The 20,150-nt window shown below is 39.1% G+C and overlaps 2 protein-coding genes across 4 annotated transcripts in view; both read right to left on the bottom strand.

Moving 5' to 3' along the window:
- Positions 1-4,866: 4,866 nt before the first annotated feature.
- On the bottom strand, positions 4,867-6,582 carry LOC108666378 (larval cuticle protein LCP-17). Its single transcript, XM_018153239.2, has 3 exons — positions 6,500-6,582; positions 5,341-5,552; positions 4,867-5,128 (listed from the first exon to the last, which is right to left on the bottom strand). Exons 1-3 carry the CDS (start codon positions 6,506-6,508, stop codon positions 5,023-5,025), a joined length of 327 nt encoding a protein of 108 aa, XP_018008728.1. The 5' UTR covers positions 6,509-6,582; the 3' UTR covers positions 4,867-5,022.
- A 10,510-nt stretch (positions 6,583-17,092) lies between these two features.
- LOC108666368 overlaps positions 17,093-20,150 on the bottom strand; it is a 62,229-nt gene continuing 59,171 nt past the window's right edge. For all 3 annotated transcript variants that reach the window (XM_018153222.2, XM_018153224.2, XM_018153223.2), the window contains 2 exons: positions 19,773-20,146; positions 17,093-19,461 (listed from right to left, as the gene is read on the bottom strand). In XM_018153222.2, the coding sequence (XP_018008711.1) occupies positions 18,937-19,461; positions 19,773-20,146 (899 nt within the window). In that variant the 3' untranslated portion in view covers positions 17,093-18,936. The remainder of the gene's footprint in view (positions 19,462-19,772; positions 20,147-20,150) is intronic.

Here is a 20,150-nt window from a genome sequence, read left to right as displayed (position 1 = left end):
GCTGTTATGTTAGTTGTTACTTGTTAAGTTGTTACCAGTTACCACTTACAGGTATTTTTTCATGTTTCAATTTGCTTACAGTTATTTTTACACAGTTATTTTTATGTTTCACCTTCCCTACATGGATGTCTACTTTAATCTGCCAATCTCAAAAAAAAATAATCCACATATACATACAAATAAAAGATTGTTTTTTTATATGTACATCTGGATAATTTTTTAGATTGGTAGATTAAAGTACACATCCATGTAGGGAAGGTAAAACATAAAAATAACTGTAACTTTTATTTACTGTATCTAACCCGTACTAGTTCGGTTAGGTTAATTGCAATAAAGTTGCATTGATATGTTTTGAAAATGTTTTATTATCATTAAATGTGTATGAGTAAATCCCAATAGCAGAACAATAAATATTTAGAGATTTCCAATAATTTTGGCCATTGTAACGGCTAATGTAGCGGCGTTACATTTTACTGTAGCTTTAGCGCTTGCTACAATCTAGTGGGTGTAGCGGTAGCGGTAGTGCCCGCTACATTTAGAGCATGTAGCGGTGGCGGTAGCGCCGCTACATTTTACTGTAGCTTTAGCGCTTGCTACAATCTAGTGGGTGTAGCGGTAGCGGTAGTGCCCGCTACATTTAGAGCATATAGCGGTGGCGGTAGCGCCGCTACATTTCAAAGTAGCGCTGCCCAGCTCTGCTTACGAGTTGCGTTTTGCGGCCAAATCGACCTCTTCGGTCGATTCGACATTTCGGAAAAATCTATCTACAATAATTACCTCTACAGAGCATTGATAATATCTTTTTTTTTATTATTTGAATGAATTCCGTTAGGTATTGATGGATTTATGACTGGGAGATTTGAGCATGAAGTTAGGTTTTCCGTATTAATAGAAAATATAACTCAGTACTCACTGCAGTGAGTGACAGAGATCGAGCGCATTTTCTCGTCGACGAAAACGTGAAGTCACGGACGGACAGACAGACGGACGGACATGTCGAGCACAATAGTGCATTTTTTTCATAAATGAGAAAATGCGCTAAAAAGGAATTGATGTAAAAATCTGAAATATTTCAGTCCACAGCGCATTGGTGATATCTACTTATTTTCAGAGGTGGGCAGTANGTCTAAAAAACTCTCTGCTTTGCCGCTATGTTAGTAACCATGAGTTCATGATCATATAGATATTGGATACAGTTTTGAACTAGATCAGTAAATCAAAACGAATTAGGTACCAGTATATTTAGAAATCTCATGTTTTATTTGCAAAATAGATTACTTGTTTTGATAGATTTTATTAGACCTGTTAGCTATATAAGTGCATGCCTGCCAAGTATATATACCTGTCTCTTATACACATCTAGATGTGTATAAGAGACAGCCCAATAGCAGAACAATAAATATTTAGAGATTTCCAATAATTTTGGCCATTGTAGCGGCTAATGTAGCGCGCTACATTTTACTGTAGCGGTAGCGCCCGTTACAATCTAGTGGGTGTAGCGGTAGCGGTAGCGCCCGCTACATTTAGAGCATGTAGCGGTAGCGGTAGCGCCGCTACATTTCCAAGTAGCGCTGCCCAGCTCTGCTTATTTTTTAAATTTGAATGAAATCCGTTCAGTATTGACTGATTTATGGCTGGGTGAGTTGAATGTGAAGTTAGGTTTTGCATTCGAGTGCGCAGGCGGGTTCGCTGAAGTGTCAATGCGGTCGTTTTGCGTTTGGACTCGTTGACGAGCTCGCGGGCGAACAAGGTGAAGTGTTGATCTAGTAATAATAATTGTTAGTATTGAATATAAAGCGCACCAAATACATAATGTGATCATTGAAAAGGAATCAAGTAAATTGTTAATAGTAACCTTTAATGTATCAAACGAGACGTTTTGAAGCAAAAAAAAAAATGTCATCCAAATTTATCTTCTCTCAGTCAATATGAGAGTTTGTTAATAAAAGTCGAAATATTACAATCCACAAAGCGAAATATTCAAGGGCAAAGAATACCACGTTGAAATATTTTTAAACAACTAATTTATTTCAGTTTTCTGACGTTTTAAGGTATTTTCATAATTTCAAGTTCAGTTTTAAAAGGACAATGAAAAATCGGACTCTCTTCATCTTCCCCGTTAGCCCCACAATTAGACGAAATTTATTACTCTGTAAAGCTGGCCACAGAAACTTATTTTGTATTCTATCAAATAATTCGAAGAAGTTTATAAACTTCTTATTAAAAAACATTGAACACATTGAAATACAATAACTTGTCTGAGAACATACATACGAAGATCTACACGCACTTGGTACAAACAATTTTCTTAATTAGTTCAAACAAAACTAACGTTAGAAGACAAATCATATATAGGATTACAGCCATTCTCTATTCTCATATCGTTGGACCAATCAGCTGAGCCGTCCAATTCATTTACCTTACGGCAGCAATGTGAACAAATAGCTTCAATAGTTTCAGCATCGCTACTCTCGTCTGACTTTTGTTCGGCAAGATCGTCACTATCATCACTAAAGTCGATGAGTTCAATTGGTTCTGCCAATTCTTTCATCATTTGATGAATAACATCCCTGGCTTCTATTTCATTCAAGAGCTTCTCTGCAAGAGCCGAAGGTTCATCAGGGACTGTCATGGCTGATGATCGAAATGTAGTTATCCCTCTTGCAAAAGTGTTCATAGAATTAGGCCACATTATTTCCCGAGTTGCTGGAACGCACTTTTTCTTGCTAATTTTCGGTGATAACGAATTGACGACGCCTTTGACTGTCCTTTCAGCAAACTTTGGTATCATTCCTTTTTGCTTAGATTGAAATAAAATGCTTTGGCTGCGTAAGTCTGGAATGGGTGAAGAAACCCCGTCAGAACTTTCTGAGCTTTCAACACTGTGAGATTTCTTTAACGATGGTACTATGGAGCAGCGACTTTTCTTGGCTTTGTCTTCGTATTGGCTGCTTAAGCACTCATCACAACTAGCCAAGTTGGTGCGTGCAAAACTCATCGAGAGACGAGCTAGAGAAACAATGGGCTCCTCCAAAGCGGTGTACTCAATCCTTTCAGTGACGCCCTTAGGTTTACGGAACAAGAAATTTCTATCTAAAGGAGGAGCAATAAATCCCGATAACATGATTATGCTTATTTCTGTCTATCGCAATGCAGATGTAGTTGCTGTTTTCGAAGGCCTCGAATGCTCCGGAGCAAGTGAAGAGCACGAACTGGCGCCGGGTCTCTTTATAGCCAACGGAAGCCATGCGGGAAGCCATGGAAGACGAGAGCGCTGTGATGTTTCTAAGCCACGCGCCTCTTGTTACGACATTTAGCCTTCATTGAGAACTTATTTAAGACGTTAAGTATGGCCATGTCATATTCAGGGCGTATTTCATACCGGTGGTACGACCCACCGGTGAGTCGTGCCGCGTGTTAAATGATGTTCGACTGCCGGATATCTTGCGCCTATCAATGAATTAGTCATTTGGAATGGTTTACTTTAAGCGCTACGTGACTTTCTAATGAATCGCTTACTTTAATGATGGATCATTTCCGATTTAATTCATTATTGTTAAAATTATTTCGGTTATTCATTACTCAAAAATGTAAAATTTTAGCTATTCGTTGCGTGATGCAATTGTTGACGCATTTGTGTTTACGAAAAATAACTTGCCCATGATGATTCGCAAGCGTTTTCTAATAATCATGCATCAATTGAATGTTTCGCAAATATTCAACAAAAATATTGCATTGTCGACGGAAAACATTCAAGTTTGACCTGCCGTTAATAAGAAAAAGTTCAGCTGCGTAGAGGTCAAGGTTGCTGTCACGAAGCCGCTATACGAGGAGATAAGCAGTAGGGCTTCCTTCGCATGGCGCACATAACACAAAGGCTTCAAGTTCTCGTTTGTGAGTTTAAGTTCCACCCTATGCTATAGTTGAAAATTGTAGCAATCGTATGCGTTTCAACTTCCGTTAAGGTTGGTATGTTGCAGTGTTCGAATTGCGTTCTACCCGTCGGAACTGTTGGAAAAATTGTATTGTGTACATCACTATATAACGGTTTGAATTAAAAAAAAATCTCATTACTTTCCACCTATTGTTGCAGTTGGAAGTTATGGTAATCGTATTACGGTCCACCCTTCGTTGCGGTCGGAAAGCTTTGAAAATCGTATCACGTTCTACCTCTCATTTCGGTATGAAAGCTATCTTAATTGTATCACGTTTTACCTTTTCGTTGCGGTTAGAAAGTTATGGTAATTGAATTATTTTTTACTCTTCATTAGGGTTGGAATGTTGTAGTAATCGGTTGGAATGTAGTTGTACAATTCATTACGGAATTGGAATATAGTAAGTTACAATTGTACTCGCTTGAACGGGCGTTCAGGTAGTCAAATTTAATGGTTACTACTCTTTGAAATCTAAACCTGTCTCAAAACTAAATGTATAATATCAATATTTCTATTTATTTAGTCCATTGTATACGAAACGCAATTGAATGCAACGCATTTTAAAATGTATTTTTAATCGGCAAAAACGTGATTGGTTTTAAAAATATATATATTTTTACTATATGAGAGCAAAACAAAAGCTTCACGTCGGACTTACTTTTCAATAACAAATTTTTATTATAAAGATTAAAGATCAACTTTTAAAACTCTAAATATCTTTAAAATTGTAGAATCTGCATTGTTCGATGATTCGGTAGACAGCAATAATGTTCATTGGCTTGTATAACGCTGCCTATATAAGAGTATATTTTAAAATCCAATCTGCATTTGAGTCGTAAAAATTATACATTAGCTGCAAGATAATGTATACCGTCGATAATGATTTCGACGGTCGAACGATTTCATCTACCCGTCGATAATGAAATCCAAATTAATTCAAAATTTATCTTACAGCGTCAGTAGATCAGACACTGATTTCACCATTGTCATAAAAAAAAAACACAAAAAAGTAAAAAAAAATCATAAAAGTATTTAACCTTCTAAGGAAAATTCACTTCGCAAATAATTTTTTCAAAATAATATCCATTTAGGCGGTCCTTTTCAAAGTGGGAATGGAAGGTCCAGTGGCTCGGTATCCATTCTCATCAGCAACGTAGTTAATGGTGATAACCTGTCCGTCAGGAGCAGTGTACCTGATAAATGAAAAATATTATAAAAGGAAACGAGAATTGTCTAGCAGAATTTTGCACTGCTTTGAAAAGATCATTTCCTACTGGTGCAAGAGACCTAGGATGCATAAACAATTATTTAAATAAAAAAAATCACAACAAAAATTATGAGCGTTTCAGTGTTCTATTGTTTCCTCGACATGAGAATATTTCATAAACGTATCACTATCCCTTACGAATAAGATCCTCTGACGACAGTCTGTCCAACAGATCCTTCGCTGCCCTCCTCTTCGATGGTAATGCCGTTATCGGTCTGGAAGGAGGTCCTGTAGCGAGCACCCACTGGGGCCACGCTGTCGTCACGCACGACGCCGATCTGGCTGGCGGAGCGCCCCAGGTTGTCCAACTTGGCGGACAGAGCCACTCCGACAAGAGCGAGGAGAATAATCTGAAAAATATTCAATAAATTGCTTCTAAGAACGCTTATCATGTCAATAGCAATAAGTATTTCTTCACTAATTTCGAGGTGAAATAAATTTACAATATGTCTCACGAGGTGAAAGACTCCCCTATAGTTCATACTAAATTAATAATCGCGTGGCACGGCATAGTAAATGATTTCAAGTCATTTTCATTCACAAAGGTAATATTTTCGACTGATCAATTTGAATTGTTCATTTCTCGCAAATTATTTCTGCTGTAATTGTGTAAAATATGATTGCAAGATGAACTGAATTTCGGCGACCATCTACAAACTCTGTGTTACTGATCCAACACACAACGAACAAATAGTGTAGTAAGACTGGAACTATTTAATTTTGGTTTGAAAGTTTTTGATTACTACGATAAAAGCACTTACGCAGCTGACCGTGCTTTAGAATTAATTGTTTTTGTATACCTTCTAGTGGCATTGGAATTTTATAAGCTGCTGGTTTTTCACTTAAAAAAAAGATGTGCAACTAAATGCAGCATAACAATTGTTTTCATCGGTAAAAATTTTTTATTTTCATTTCCAGGTCGCATTACAAAAAATCAGAGCTATGCATAAGTCAATTGAACAAATTATTTTGAGGCAGTCCAACGCTGACAGCCTCAGTGTTCTAACCGCAAATTATAGCGTATGAAATTAGCTGGCGTGTTGACACTTGTTCTACATGCATCAACGTTTTAGTTGCCAGAACTAAGGAGCTTTGAAACTAAGAATAGAAAATGTTCAAAATATGCAATAATTTTTGCATTTATCGGCCAATTAACGTGTTTGTACCTTCATTCAGTAAACTAAGTTTACGTTTATATGCATCGCAGCACGACTAAATTTTTTCGGGCCTCCGAGCGTACAGATTATAGAAGAGGTCCTACAATCATTCTGGAATAATTTTACACGGAGATACTCACGACTTTCATGATGCTGCTTAGTGATGCGGATCACAAAACACTGACGGCGGCAACTCACTGCACGAGGCTTTTATGAGCCGCCACTCGACAGGATCTCATCTTCAAGGACTACAGGCCCGGGACAGCGGCTGGGCCACCGTCTGCGAGAGTTGAAGCGGTGACCCCAGCGACCATAATGCGGCAGAGCAGCGCGTGTGAAGGGAAGGTTAGCGAGGTCGGCCCTGCTTGGGATCCTTAGTTCTGCTGGAGCAATCGCTAAAAAGCAGATTGTGAAGTCCTTGCTATTACTTTTCTCTTCTACATGATGGTGAAATAAATGGCTAAAATAGCAAGGCATAAGGAAAAAATTTATTCCCGTTCTGAGAGGATTTTGAAGAATAATTGCAGAGTAAATTCACTAGAGACTTCTTCGTAGTTCAAGTCGTTCATTGTGATTAGGTTTTTGTTCTTTTCGAAAACAAAAGGTGCAAGTCGGCCGTAGATGGAAATGGATCCAAGCTCCCAATTGTAGTGGACTGTTTCGAACGCGAATTATTCCGAAGAATCAAAACACTCTTTCTCATTTGCTACATTCCGTTGCATCTAGTAACGCACGCATGCATTTAACACGAGAAAATAACATTTGTATCAGCATTCAGGGTGGTCGTAAGAGAACTACTCGCCTCAACAACGGCGGTGTGCAATGGGCGGGAACTGGGCAGAGCATGAAGAGCTTATTGGTAAATTAGAATGGCAGACGTTGCGCAACAAGAACAAAGCAAGCGTCGACGGACGTGTTCACATTCTCAAGTGAAGCTTATTTACGGTAAATTAATTGAAATTAATTAAAATTACCGAAACGCAACGGTAACGTGTGAGTTTTGAAAAAAAACATTGTGAGGGCATTGAGAGGAGACTGGTCAAGAAATCATGTGACCTGCGCTCAGGGTTGTCCCCCAGCAAGTTGCTACTCTCAAAGTTCATCTGCATTTCGTAACTCACCCACGCTACTTGCTTTCCCGTTAAAAAGTGTATAGTTCTCCCGTGTGGTAAGGCAAGCAAGTATTATCATAAATTTTATCCTCTGATCTTGCATAAGCAAATTAACGTCGAAGTTCGGAATCCGGTGAAGGATCATAGACGATTTTTTTTCAACGAAAGATGTTTTTAGTAGGTGATCAAACTTTGAGACGTATTCTGTTAAGTTCAAAAGTGTTTTCTTTGTTATAAGAACCATGAAACTGGATACCACTCACAATGAGTAGATTTTTTTCAAATTACATTCGGAACGCGTGAAGAAATACTTATTTCATTGAAAACGAAAAGACTATTTCGACATATATATAACACGATAAAAATGATCCAACATAAGATCTACCCTCATTCATAATTATAGTAACCACTTAAAAGGCAGCAGAAACCAAATTTCAAATAAATAAATGAGGAATGAGAAAAATAATAAATAATTATAGAGAGAAAAAAATGTTGACCTATTGAGCCGGCAACAAGTTTTTGCCAGCGCCGCAAAGTGCCTTTCAAACTCACGACATCGGACGGGTTTCCCGGCGTTGTTCTCGAAGTCGACTGAACTAAAGTCATGTTCAACTCGGGTGCTGGCGTCAGATCTGTCCTCGTCGCGATCAATTAATTACGACGTTCATTCAGATTTTGAAATCCAAGTCCGTTGTATAAGATTAAATTAAAGCGTATTAATAGCCAAAATAGTTATCAATTATATATTCAATTATGTAACAACTGTATCTGAAGTATGTCTTTTGTACGAAAAGATTTAGGTCATCCGATTTTTGGTTATTTCAAACAAATAACCATTGAATTTAGGTACACACAGAAATGGAAAATGATTTCATTTTCTTTGCAAGTTCGAAATAATTGGTCATCTTATCCACGTTTATTACCAATTAACTGCTTGAAACTCCAGCCAAATAAAAGTTGAGGACAGAAATTAAATTATTCATTTGGTTCTTTTTAATGGTGTTTCTTTTAGGTGATAAATATATCATTAAACTTCGTGAAATTCATCAATTTTTACAGAACATCTGAAATAGGGAGCTGCACATAAATTAGATGCACATAATAACAATCATATCAAAAATAAATGTTTCAAACATTTAAGACTGCTGCAGCTTTGCTGGATCTTTTAGCTATGATCGCTGGAAACCAGCGCTGTCATGGGTGACTGCCTTGCACGTTACGTGAAGGAGCATCCCACGATCCTAAGACTTTCCCTCGCTGTTGTTTGGAGCAAACGCCCAACCTTTGTTTGGAGCGCGACAAATTACTATACAGGAATCTATTAATGTAACCTTACATCTATCAGCAAAGAGATCTTGAAGTACATATGGCATCTTATACGACAAGTACTAAAGTCAGCGTGTGAAATCCTTGAAACTGGAATGAACTAGAATATCGCAAGACAACAATTGTTCACGTACAAGTAATTACCCACAAGACGATTACCATTATATGTATATAGCAATGCATTGCCCCATCTGCCGTTTCCAGGGCAATACAAATCATATTGCGCAACTTTTTGCCTACTAGCGAGATCAGTATAACAGGAACCAAGCCAAATTTAAATGAATTACTTCATTATTTTTTAATTGTCCGGCCAGAATTTCAAGAAGATACGACTTTACTATGTTTATGGTTCATGATATATTTATTTCAAGCTTCTCCAATATAATCCATAAACCTTGAGTTAGTGGCTAGTATGTGATTACAACTTGAGATATTATAAGGCTAGCGAGTGGCCTTGCGGCAAATTTAGTTGGTACATTTAGGGATGATTACGTGTTGTGCTTTTGAAATGTCAGGCATTTGCGGTCGCTTGCAATTCTTTGCTGGATCTTTTAGCTATGATCGCTGGAAACCAGCGCTGTCATGGGTGACTGCCTTGCACGTTACGTGAAGGAGCATCCCACGATCCTAAGACTTTCCCTCGCTGTTGTTTGGAGCAAACGCCCAACCTTTGTTTGGAGCGCGACAAATTACTATACAGGAATCTATTAATGTAACCTTACATCTATCAGCAAAGAGATCTTGAAGTACATATGGCATCTTATACGACAAGTACTAAAGTCAGCGTGTGAAATCCTTGAAACTGGAATGAACTAGAATATCGCAAGACAACAATTGTTCACGTACAAGTAATTACCCACAAGACGATTACCATTATATGTATATAGCAATGCATTGCCCCATCTGCCGTTTCCAGGGCAATACAAATCATATTGCGCAACTTTTTGCCTACTAGCGAGATCAGTATAACAGGAACCAAGCCAAATTTAAATGAATTACTTCATTATTTTTTAATTGTCCGGCCAGAATTTCAAGAAGATACGACTTTACTATGTTTATGGTTCATGATATATTTATTTCAAGCTTCTCCAATATAATCCATAAACCTTGAGTTAGTGGCTAGTATGTGATTACAACTTGAGATATTATAAGGCTAGCGAGTGGCCTTGCGGCAAATTTAGTTGGTACATTTAGGGATGATTACGTGTTGTGCTTTTGGAACGTAAATGTCAGGCATTTGCGGTCGCTTGCAATCTTACCACGATTGAAGCTGTGGAAAATTTAGACCATAAGAATGCATCGTAAAAATCTGGAGGTATCACGACTCTTCGTCATTGTTTTATACAAATTACGACGGGCTGTCACAATATGGCACCCACGGTTGGGGGAGAGTTAGTTTCTCAAAAATCTTAAGATAAATAATGTGAATAAGAGAGGGAAAGCCACGCATTGAAGGTGGATTTTACAAGTCAAGGACAACATGCCTTGCCACCGCAAATATATGAGCACATGCCTTAAAGAGCTCCACTAACTGGCTGGACAAGAGCTGTACAGGCAGAAAATGTTCCTGAGTGCATCATTCATATAAATAAGAAGGGAGAATATAATGTGCCCTTTGCGATTTCTACTCTGATTTGTTGGGTAGAATTGCTAGGAAACTATGCCGTGATAGGGGTATAAATATTGACATACTTATTATAGACTGAAAATGCCGACTACCCGAGCAAGTACGAACTTTACACTATTAAACTATTAAAATTAATTCTTAGAACATAATTAATAAATTTCAAGTAACAACTCAAAAAGTATAATTTGAATTAGATTGTACAAATTTATTTTCAATAGTTTTTAATACTCGTACAGCCAACGACATATTTTTTCAACAAAACTTGTGGCTTATATCACTTCCACGTGATCAGACCCGTAAGAAACACAACCTGTAATTGCATCGGTGAATTTATGAAATAATTCCAAATTATCTTGAGAGTCACGGCCTGGAGTCTGTTTACAAGGCCGGTCCAGTACGGTCTGCAATTGCATCGGTGAATTTATAAAAGAATTCCAAATTGTCTTGATAGTCACGGCCCGGAGTCCGTTTACAAGGCCGGTCCAATGCAAGGGAATGGCGGGCAGTGAGAAGAGGACGAGTCTGACCAGGAACTCATTCGCCTTGGACGTGACCTCTTGCTGGATCATCTCTTCCCCGAGAGAACAATCTTCTAGCCACCTGCGTAGGCAATGACCTTGAGCAACTCGTCGCTGCTCAACGGTCATTTAAGAATAGTTTATAAAGAGAATGTTTAGTTGAAAAATGATTGTTTTGGAAATTCTACAATTGTTTCGCAAATTCTACAATCTGAAACGTTCTACAATAAGCTTTCAGTAGTTCTGACGGGCTAAAAACAGTCATAACTTAACAGGGCTATTTTAGGGGAGCTTTAGCCCCCCTAGAATATTCTAAAGCCCTCCTAATTAATTTTGTGTTGAATTATTAAAATTTAAAAAAGAAAATGCCGAGAAATTTAATAAAATGTGGCCTGTATATGCTTTTAATGCTATAAACATACAGTAATTACTGTGTTTGTTTTTTTTACTGTACTAAAGATGTTGTTAGATGTTAATGAAAATATATTTAGGTCATCCTGCACATCTCAATTGGGAGCTTAGCCCCCCCCCCCTTCTCTCCTGTCCTTGAAGCGTAAAGACGCCTCTGTTTAAAACGCAATAACGCAAGATAGTGAAATATGATTGGCTTAATAAATACAATTTTGCAGTGTTACTAGTCAGATCATTTCAACAGTGCAGTCAGCATTGTTTCATTTACCGTCATTGTTCTGTGGAGTGTGGGCCGCAAGTTTTACCGTTAAATTCATCCTCTCAGTTAGACTTACAAGTAATTAAGGTAAAGTAAAGCACATTTTGAGGCGCAGTGGAAATTATGCGACACGAAGTAACGAAATTTGATTTCCTGAACTTGCATACAATTATTCTCATATTTCATTTCAAGAGCTAGCCTCGCTGACGTATGCAGTGGGAAATCCAGGGCAGCTTTGTGAGGAGCGAGTGGCACTGCGAGAGTGAGCGTCTCACTTGACGCGGTCGAGGTGAATCACAAACTTAGCGAAAATATCACCCGCTGCAAACGACGACGAGTATTTTTAAGAAGCAAATTATTCAACTGCGATCTCTCATTTTAGGTTATTATTTACTCGTCACATCTAGCGCATGATATATCAATATAAAATTTGAATATCGTTTTCGATTGACCGAAGAACGCGAATAATAGGTAATAATATTTCTAGGCCGCTCTACCAGCTCCATACATAATTTGAGCCCCGAATATTGGGGCATTGTGAAAATTAGTTCCAAAGCATGAAATAACAATATTCACCTTATATACGGATGGTACAATCGGTCCGGTCGTATTTTACGTCTTCCGGTTTCGATGATCACCATGAAACGATTATTTAAAAACTTTTCTTGATCACGCATCAGAATAGATGCAAGTCTAGCAGTGAATCAGCTCGATGAAATTTAGAGTTAACCCACGAATTTAATTGAGCAGTCGAACTCTCAAGCTGACAAAAATTCGACAAGAACTTTCCAATTCATGATTTTTTTCGTGCAGGCATGTAAATTTATAAAATACCGGTGACGCTTGTAGGCCAAATGATACTAAGCTCATCTAAGGCGTATATATTTACTGGTATTTTAAGAACCAGGAGAGGCTATCACAAACGACTAGTTTGACCTCTCGAAGGTAGCGAGTTTGGGGCATCTTTCGGGTCACGGTCGGTATTCACAACTAAAAACCACTGAGTAGAACTAATGCTTGCGGTAAATGTTTAGTGGGAGAACATACAGTGTTAGTGTGGATGCTGGTGAAGCTGATATTCTTTCAACGCTTCATATTACACGCAATTTAACTCGTGGATTAAACGATTTTCTGATTATTTATTACTTCGTCACGTAAGACTCCTTGTGATGATAATACAGAAACACTACGGCGGAGTACGGACACAATACCTAAGGGACTGGGTAATTTCAGGCCTTCAAATAAAAAAATGCATTGAATCTAAATTAAATTATCGATAAAACGAATGAAGCTAATTTAATAACTTCCAATGCTTAGCATCATCCCTGGAAATTGTCTCGCTCAATGACCACGCACGACTCTATTTACCTAACCTCACCGCGCCGAGCCACAACGCTCGCTTTCTTACCTCAGAGAATCCCAAACTTTTTGTGATCAGCGACCAGTTGCATTCACATGTATACTGTCTGTACAGTCGCCACGTGCCAACATGAGCTACTAATTCTACATATGAGCCGTCAATTCCGATGTGTGTAATATTTTAATTTTTCTGTACTTAATTTTTTTTTGGGCGCTGAAACGAGGTGGATGGTGTGTGGGAACTATTGCAAATCGTTTGCAGAATATTGTATGTTCGGCATTAATAGTTACACGAAGTTATAATAAACTGATAACAAATAAAGCATGAAACAAATCAAGCGAGTCGATCAATACTGCACTCGCATATCACCTGAAACGCATTTGCGGCTTCGATGGTATGCGTGCCACCAGAGGTTATAAGGATCAACGCCGTGCGTGACCCAGCCATATTTACTTAACTTCGACTCAAGATGTGCGTTGAGCAAGGGCACGTGTTTCTGGAAAAAGCGATAAATTCAAAAATGTTTTTTACCCGAGCGTGAATAATGGTAAAAAACATGAATACCAAGCACTCAAATTTCACTCGAATTAACTCGTGCACTAGAACATTTAGTTAATTATTGTTTGAATTTGATTTCGACTTTGCTCTAAGATGGTTGTGAAGTGCTGTGAGCCTCGAACTCTGAAATAATTAATTTATAAGTAAGATACCAAAGCGCAAAAATTCAGGTGAGCGCGTCACAGAAAAGGCAAAGCCCAAAATTAACACGGGAGTCGGCCCTCATCTGATTTAAAAAATATAACTCAGTACTCACTGTAGTGAGTGACAGAGAGCGCATTTTCTCGTCGATGAAGACCTGAGGTCACGGACGGACGGACACTCGTCGATGAAGACCTGAGGTCACGGACGGACGGACAGACAGACAGACGGACATGGCGAGCACAATAGTGCATTTTTTCCATAAATGAGAAAATGCGCTAAAAAGACCGAACATGTTCTTTCAACTAAAATAAATAAAACGAAATACAAAGAGTGGTCACTCAAAATAAAGAATAGAAATTCTCAAGGGATGGCTTCACACACTCCTGCCGGAGCAAAATTTAAGGTAGTTTGAATAGCCAAATATCAATTCCAACTACACTATTAACAGCCTTTCGAAGAGAATGAAAAATACAGTAAGTACTAGCAAATATTACAACCCAAGAGATCAAAAAAATTTCCAACGGCTTGGACTGCTAATATATTTTTCATCCACATCACCGACATTGATTTGGCACTAACAAATGAATCTATACTGTCATTTGGGGACGATAAAAGAAAGCTCATGAAGATCATAGACAACCTGACGTGCGGGAGTTTAAAGGATGACGCTTCGACTGGGCCCAAGTGAATAATATACAATGCTATGGTACGAAGTTTAAAGCAAAGAAGTACGGAGTTGGTATAGAGGTCTTGTCGCAGCACCGCTACTAGGCATCGGCCGGAACAAATATTGAGAAGCCACTAATTCGATATCTCGGAGCGTTGATGTTCGGGTCACTCTAGCATCTCTCACTCTCTGACGATGAGAAGAGAGAGGTATATCGTACAGTACACTTAGTATAATGGTGACATATTACTATGAAAGCAGAGGGAGACTGTGCTGGAGACCCCTAATGAACAACCGAGCTTCGGACCGAGTTCAAACTCTTCGGACGAGATATTTTTCCTTGTCAGGTCCGAGGCTATTCAACGCCTTGCCGAGGGAGTTGAGTGCACCCTTGCTACATTGAAGATGAGAGCAGATGTACGGTAGCCTTGAACGTTACCTCCAGTCCGGTGGCAGAGCGATCTACCTATTGAAGGCTTGGGGACGGTGACGATGAAATCTTCGCATAAGCGTGACCACGGGCGACGACGTCCTAAAATTCACAGAAAATAATGACAAGAAGTATTTCCCAGAATATTTTCTTGGGCATATGGAAAGATTTAGATACCAGATCCTCCAACACAAGCGGCGCATGTCAGACGTTGATGATGGTATAGCGAAACTTGCACCTGCAACACTACGCTAGCTTTCCTCATCTTGACGTACATTGCTTAGTAAAAAGTTCCATTACTTTCTGAATATCGATAAATTCCTCTTTTTATCATAAATAATTTCGTTCTTTCGTGAAAAAAAGACGGACTTGGAACTGCTCACACACACGAATTGCAACTCTGTGGCTGATTTCATTGATTTCTTCATACAGATTTGGCACTTTCGATGGCAAAAATTGACAGAAAAAACAAGCTTGTGCCTTGGCTGGGTGAACATCTATATTTTAAACGTTTCACGATTGGAAAATTAATTTAAGCCTCTTCGCAGACATTTCGAGCATAAGAAGCAGGCGACGATCAAAGGATTCTAGAAAATTATAATAAAATACTTTAAAAAAACTTTTTAAAAGCCACGTTTTTCTTGTGGACTAAAAAGTAGAAAATAAATTATGGCTCGCCCCAAAAAACGTATGTCGGGCAGATTTATGATTAAAGCGAAAAGCACACAACACTGTTTCTCCGGAGCTAGGTCGGTCCCCTTAAAGGTTCCAAACCCCTGCTTGTGAGTTCCTTTAGAGTTTATAACTACTGCACAAAGGTCAGCCATCATCCGCGGCAGCAGCGTCCACAATTTCTCGGTCGACCTTTCATTGAATAAATACGCCTGGAAACGTGCAACAAATTATTGATTATTGTATTGTCATAGGGAGCTGAGCTTCCCTACAAGTTTCAGAGCGCTAGCTAGCGGGAAAGTTGGTGAAATATCGATTGCAAGATTTGATCATCACAAAAAGACAGACAGACAGACAGACGGACACGAAAGCGAGCTAAGAAAAACGTGGTAATAAAAATTACCAGACGTCCGTCAATGATCATGAGCTCGCTTTCCATACTCATGATTGCGAGTGTTAGGTAAACTTATTTGGTCATCTCTGAGTTGCGAAGTTTTAAATCCATGAGACAGACAGATCGATGTAAAAACTGAGACGTGCGTTGGTTCGGCTGTTACGAAGCCTAGGTTGCGTAATCAATTCAGCGGAATATTCGTAGCTGGACACGCCCCTTGCCTCAAGAATATTGTTCTTTCAATGGGAAATGGTCACTAAGAATATTGTTATTAACGCAACGGGCAGTTTTTAGGTGGCCGATGAATAGCCAGCCGTCGGCCGGTGTCAATATTCTTGGCAGACCGCTGGCCACTAAAGCTCCGATGCGGGGACTGTAACCACTTGGCATCAACTTAGCGAGTAATTTAAAACCTTGCACTTCCCGCTTGAATCATTGCATGCCTTGATTCCTACAATGTAGGCAAGCGAGGGAGAAATCCTGCGTTGATCTACATAATTTCGAAGTTTACAATTATTGTCACTTGGGATATTTCGTCGTATCTATCTTCAGGATTTCGATTCAAGAATGAATGGTAAACCAATCAAAGGAGAATAAATCGGAGAAAGAATGCACATCGGGAAAATAAAATAAAATTGTTTTGCTTCACGAGCATCGTATTGTAAATTTGCCCCTGTTACGAGTCGTGGTAAAAATTTTACAACGTTCATCGCAATGTCCATCGTTTAGATTTGAATAGCTGTAAAAGCATAATAAAGTACTTCAGCCTGATAGGGCAGCTGACCGCGGGAAAGTGGTCTCTCAAGGCAACCCGCCTCCAGACGTGGAGACAGAGCATCAATTAAAGGTTATTTTTCCATAGATGTGATTAAGATGCCACTCGTAATTCAGCGTAATTCATCTATTTAGATAAAATAACGCGAGGTACGGACGGGTCTCTAATATGAAACATCACAATTTTGGGAAATAGTAAAACTTTGGCTCACCATCCATCCAAGGGTAATGAAAAATAGAAAATGATAGCATTCCTTCAATTTGCATGAAGAAATAATGTAAAGAATAAAATAACTGAACTATCACAATGATGGTCTACGGGTACACATATCTGCGAAGAACGGTAGCAACCATCACACATTTCCTATGCAAGTGCATAGAACGCATACACACGCCTCAGCTCTTCACACTCTCATAAAATTTCTAATAATTTATAAAAGTAACGGACAACGTTAGTGAAAAATAATAATTTTTTTGAGGTAATAAACAGCTATTTTTTATTTATTTAAACTCTCTTCTTGAAAATTAATTCCACGAGCTAGAAAAAGGTTCCATTAAATCCTTGACACATGGCAAAGGTACAGCAGGAAACTATACAACAAAAGAAAGGTTCACGCCACGATTTTGTGTAGTAGAGCCGTGGGCAAAACCGTGCACTGAGGGGGCGCAGTGCACACTTGTGGGTAGTACTTGCATTCATCGCCGCAAAGAATACCGCACCAATAAAACTGATGCATATCAAAGGTTGCATTACATAGGTAGTTCCTGATGCGATGAAGCCAATCCAGTGAAACTTTTAAAGATATCCGGAGAAAAATCCTCAGGAACAAAAGCTATATAAATAGCATCCAGCTAAAAAATATTTGCAAGTCAATTCTGCCCCACCTTCCAAACCATTCCCATAAACTTCTCAGTAGCAACAAGTGACTAACTACAAATACGGTGCTAATTCTAATAATTTTAGACTCTCAAAATATACTTAGATATCTGTAAGCTATAAGTTCTTTACAACTAAAACAAGTATATCATTGCATGAAAGTGGTGCTATTTAGCTCGTATGCGCACCAAGACGTTACGGTACAGAAGTGATCTCGTGGAAGTGATCGCTCTCAAGACGCAACTCCTCGAACAATTATAATTGCACTTTGGGATGACAACCGAAGCATGCAACGAAGCGTAGCAGCTGGTGCGAGTAGTGATAAGCAGCGGTTCAAGTGAACGTTTAGTTAATTTGCTCATATAAGATGTTATATACCTCCTTAAATGCTCTAACAATGACACTATACAACGAGAAGAAAAATTAAAGGAATGAACAAGAAGCATATGTCCACACCAACTATACAAAAAACGAGAGTAATCTGAACAAAATCAACTAAACGCTATGAGTACAAAATAAGCGGGTATGCCATGATTACCAATACATTTTGAAGCATACTTCCGATTCTACTCTCACGTCTAAAAAGAGAAAAAACACCTAGAAAAAAAATGTTCCTTAACAATCTTCCCGTAAAAACCGTTCCCGTGCTAAGTATCCGCAGAAAACAAAGCTCTATTTTATCTTAATTATGAACAGAATGCAACTTAGAAATAATCGATTCAAACAAAAGATTTGTTTTGCATTAATGAGGATAAAGAAAGCTAGCAGACCCAACAACTTTGCTAAACGCCTTCAAACTCTAGGCCCTGTAACAGAGCCGCGTCTTCTGTAACCCTTCACCGCCCAAATTAACATACAATTCAGGTAGGAATAGCGTTATTATACAGAGGACAAATGCGTCCGACAGGGCGGTACAGGGTTAAGACTAAGCACAAGAATGGTAATACTTTCCAGGCACGACACATACACTTGGGGCATAATGCTAGATATCAGATGTTTTAAGATCTACAAATAGTAAAAAAAATGAACGAGTAAGGGACCAATATGACTCTCTCAAACAACCTGATACTTTCGAAATAAGTATATAAATATAAAATATTTTTACATATAAGTTTGGGTTATTGCCAATTCGCAGCAATGTGTGGCAACCAAGTAGAAGTACAAAATAACTCAGAAATACTTGAATTACGAAAACAATGACTAAAAAATGAGAGAAAAAAGTTCCTAGCTTGGCACACTTGAGAAAAATTAAGCGTCTTTACTCGCACATGTAGAGACTACGTGTAAATGAAAGAACACGTTTTTTTCCATATCTCATCAGTAACATGTGAGAAACAAATTCGTTAAATACGCTCACTAAAAACAAAACTAAACAGATAAAAAACTTCTTCATAACTATGAAGTTGAGAACAAAGCCGAATATATATTAAAATAAAATAAATGGCTTCTTAAAACTCGTCATCCGTAGGCGCTTTCTTTGCAATAAGAGCTTCTAGAAGACGTAGCTTTGCTTTTGCGTGCTTGTAATCAAGATAATTTTGCTCCATGGAGCCTCTATTTTCCTTAGCAAGTTTGTGGCCGTGTTCACGCTCGTAGCGCTCTTCAAATTGTCGCAACGACTTTCTCAATTTCTTCTTCTGATCTTTAGCTTCTCTACGTCGCTCTTTCAGTTCGTGTAGCGGGAGAGAATGAAGATTTCCGAGAGTAGAAGACTGCTTGCTTACATCACTGCTGTCCGAAAGAGAAGCTTCTTGCCCACAGTCTTGCTGTCCCTCATCATCGGAGTCCGGCGATCGGAGAGATTCAGACTGACGTCGTTGTTCCTGCAATAATTTCTCCTTGCATAGCAGCAGCTGCTCGGTGGGCAGAGAGTCGGGCGTGAGGCTGCTCCGGTGCTGCGGTGACGCCAGCGTGAAGTCCATGGCCACGTGCTCGAATATTGGTGCCAGCTCGTTGACGTTCTCCTTAGCGCGCTGCACAAACAATCAACACATCTTAGCTTTAGCAAAAAAAATCAAGTAGCAGATATATACGTTGCTTTGCAATTTTTCGACAGGATTAAAAAATTTCTGCACTAATAACGACTACCAATTTTGAACGAAGTGAAGGAGATGTAACATTGTAAAAATTCGAACTGCAATTGTGAAATTTATCATTACATATACCAAGTGAAGTATTAAAAGCATGTAAACTGAACATGACATCTGATTAATTATCCACGAAAACACAAGATATCCCAAGCCCATTAGCACCGAGTCAGTGCCAGCGGTACAGAGAGACTCACGAGCTGCGCGCGGCTGACGCTCCTCTTGACCTGACGGTAGCGGTCGTAGAGCGGCCTGGCCAGTTCCCTTGTGTCGCGCGTATTCGGACGCCCATGGATTGACTCGTAATAGAGAAGCGCCTTCTGCAGGCACGTCTTCTCGTCCTGCATCTGCGCGAGCGTCATCTTCGAAAGTTCGCTGGGTCTGTCGTCAGACTGTCGTCCATCTCTTAGTCGTTCCTCGACCTTGATGAGAGTGGCTGCGTGGTCAGGGGTGGCGTCAACGACATCAGGTAACGTCGAATGGCCTAGTGACGTAGATTCCTGACAACGCAGCAGTGACAGCGAGAAGCCCTTAGACGAGGAGACGAGGTCGGCGACTCCTTCCTTCATGGCTGT

This window comes from Hyalella azteca, unplaced genomic scaffold, assembly GCF_000764305.2.
Source record: "Hyalella azteca isolate HAZT.00-mixed unplaced genomic scaffold, Hazt_2.0.2 contig12949, whole genome shotgun sequence".
Lineage (NCBI taxonomy): Eukaryota > Metazoa > Arthropoda > Malacostraca > Amphipoda > Hyalellidae > Hyalella > Hyalella azteca.
This window is presented reverse-complemented; position numbering and strand designations above follow the sequence as displayed.

Bases quoted from the DNA above. Each gene is read 5' to 3' on its own strand.
- LOC108666378 (XM_018153239.2), bottom strand. The intron at 5,129-5,340 runs GTAAGGGATAGT...TTCATTTATCAG, and splicing joins GTCGTCAGAGGATCTTATTC to GTACACTGCTCCTGACGGAC.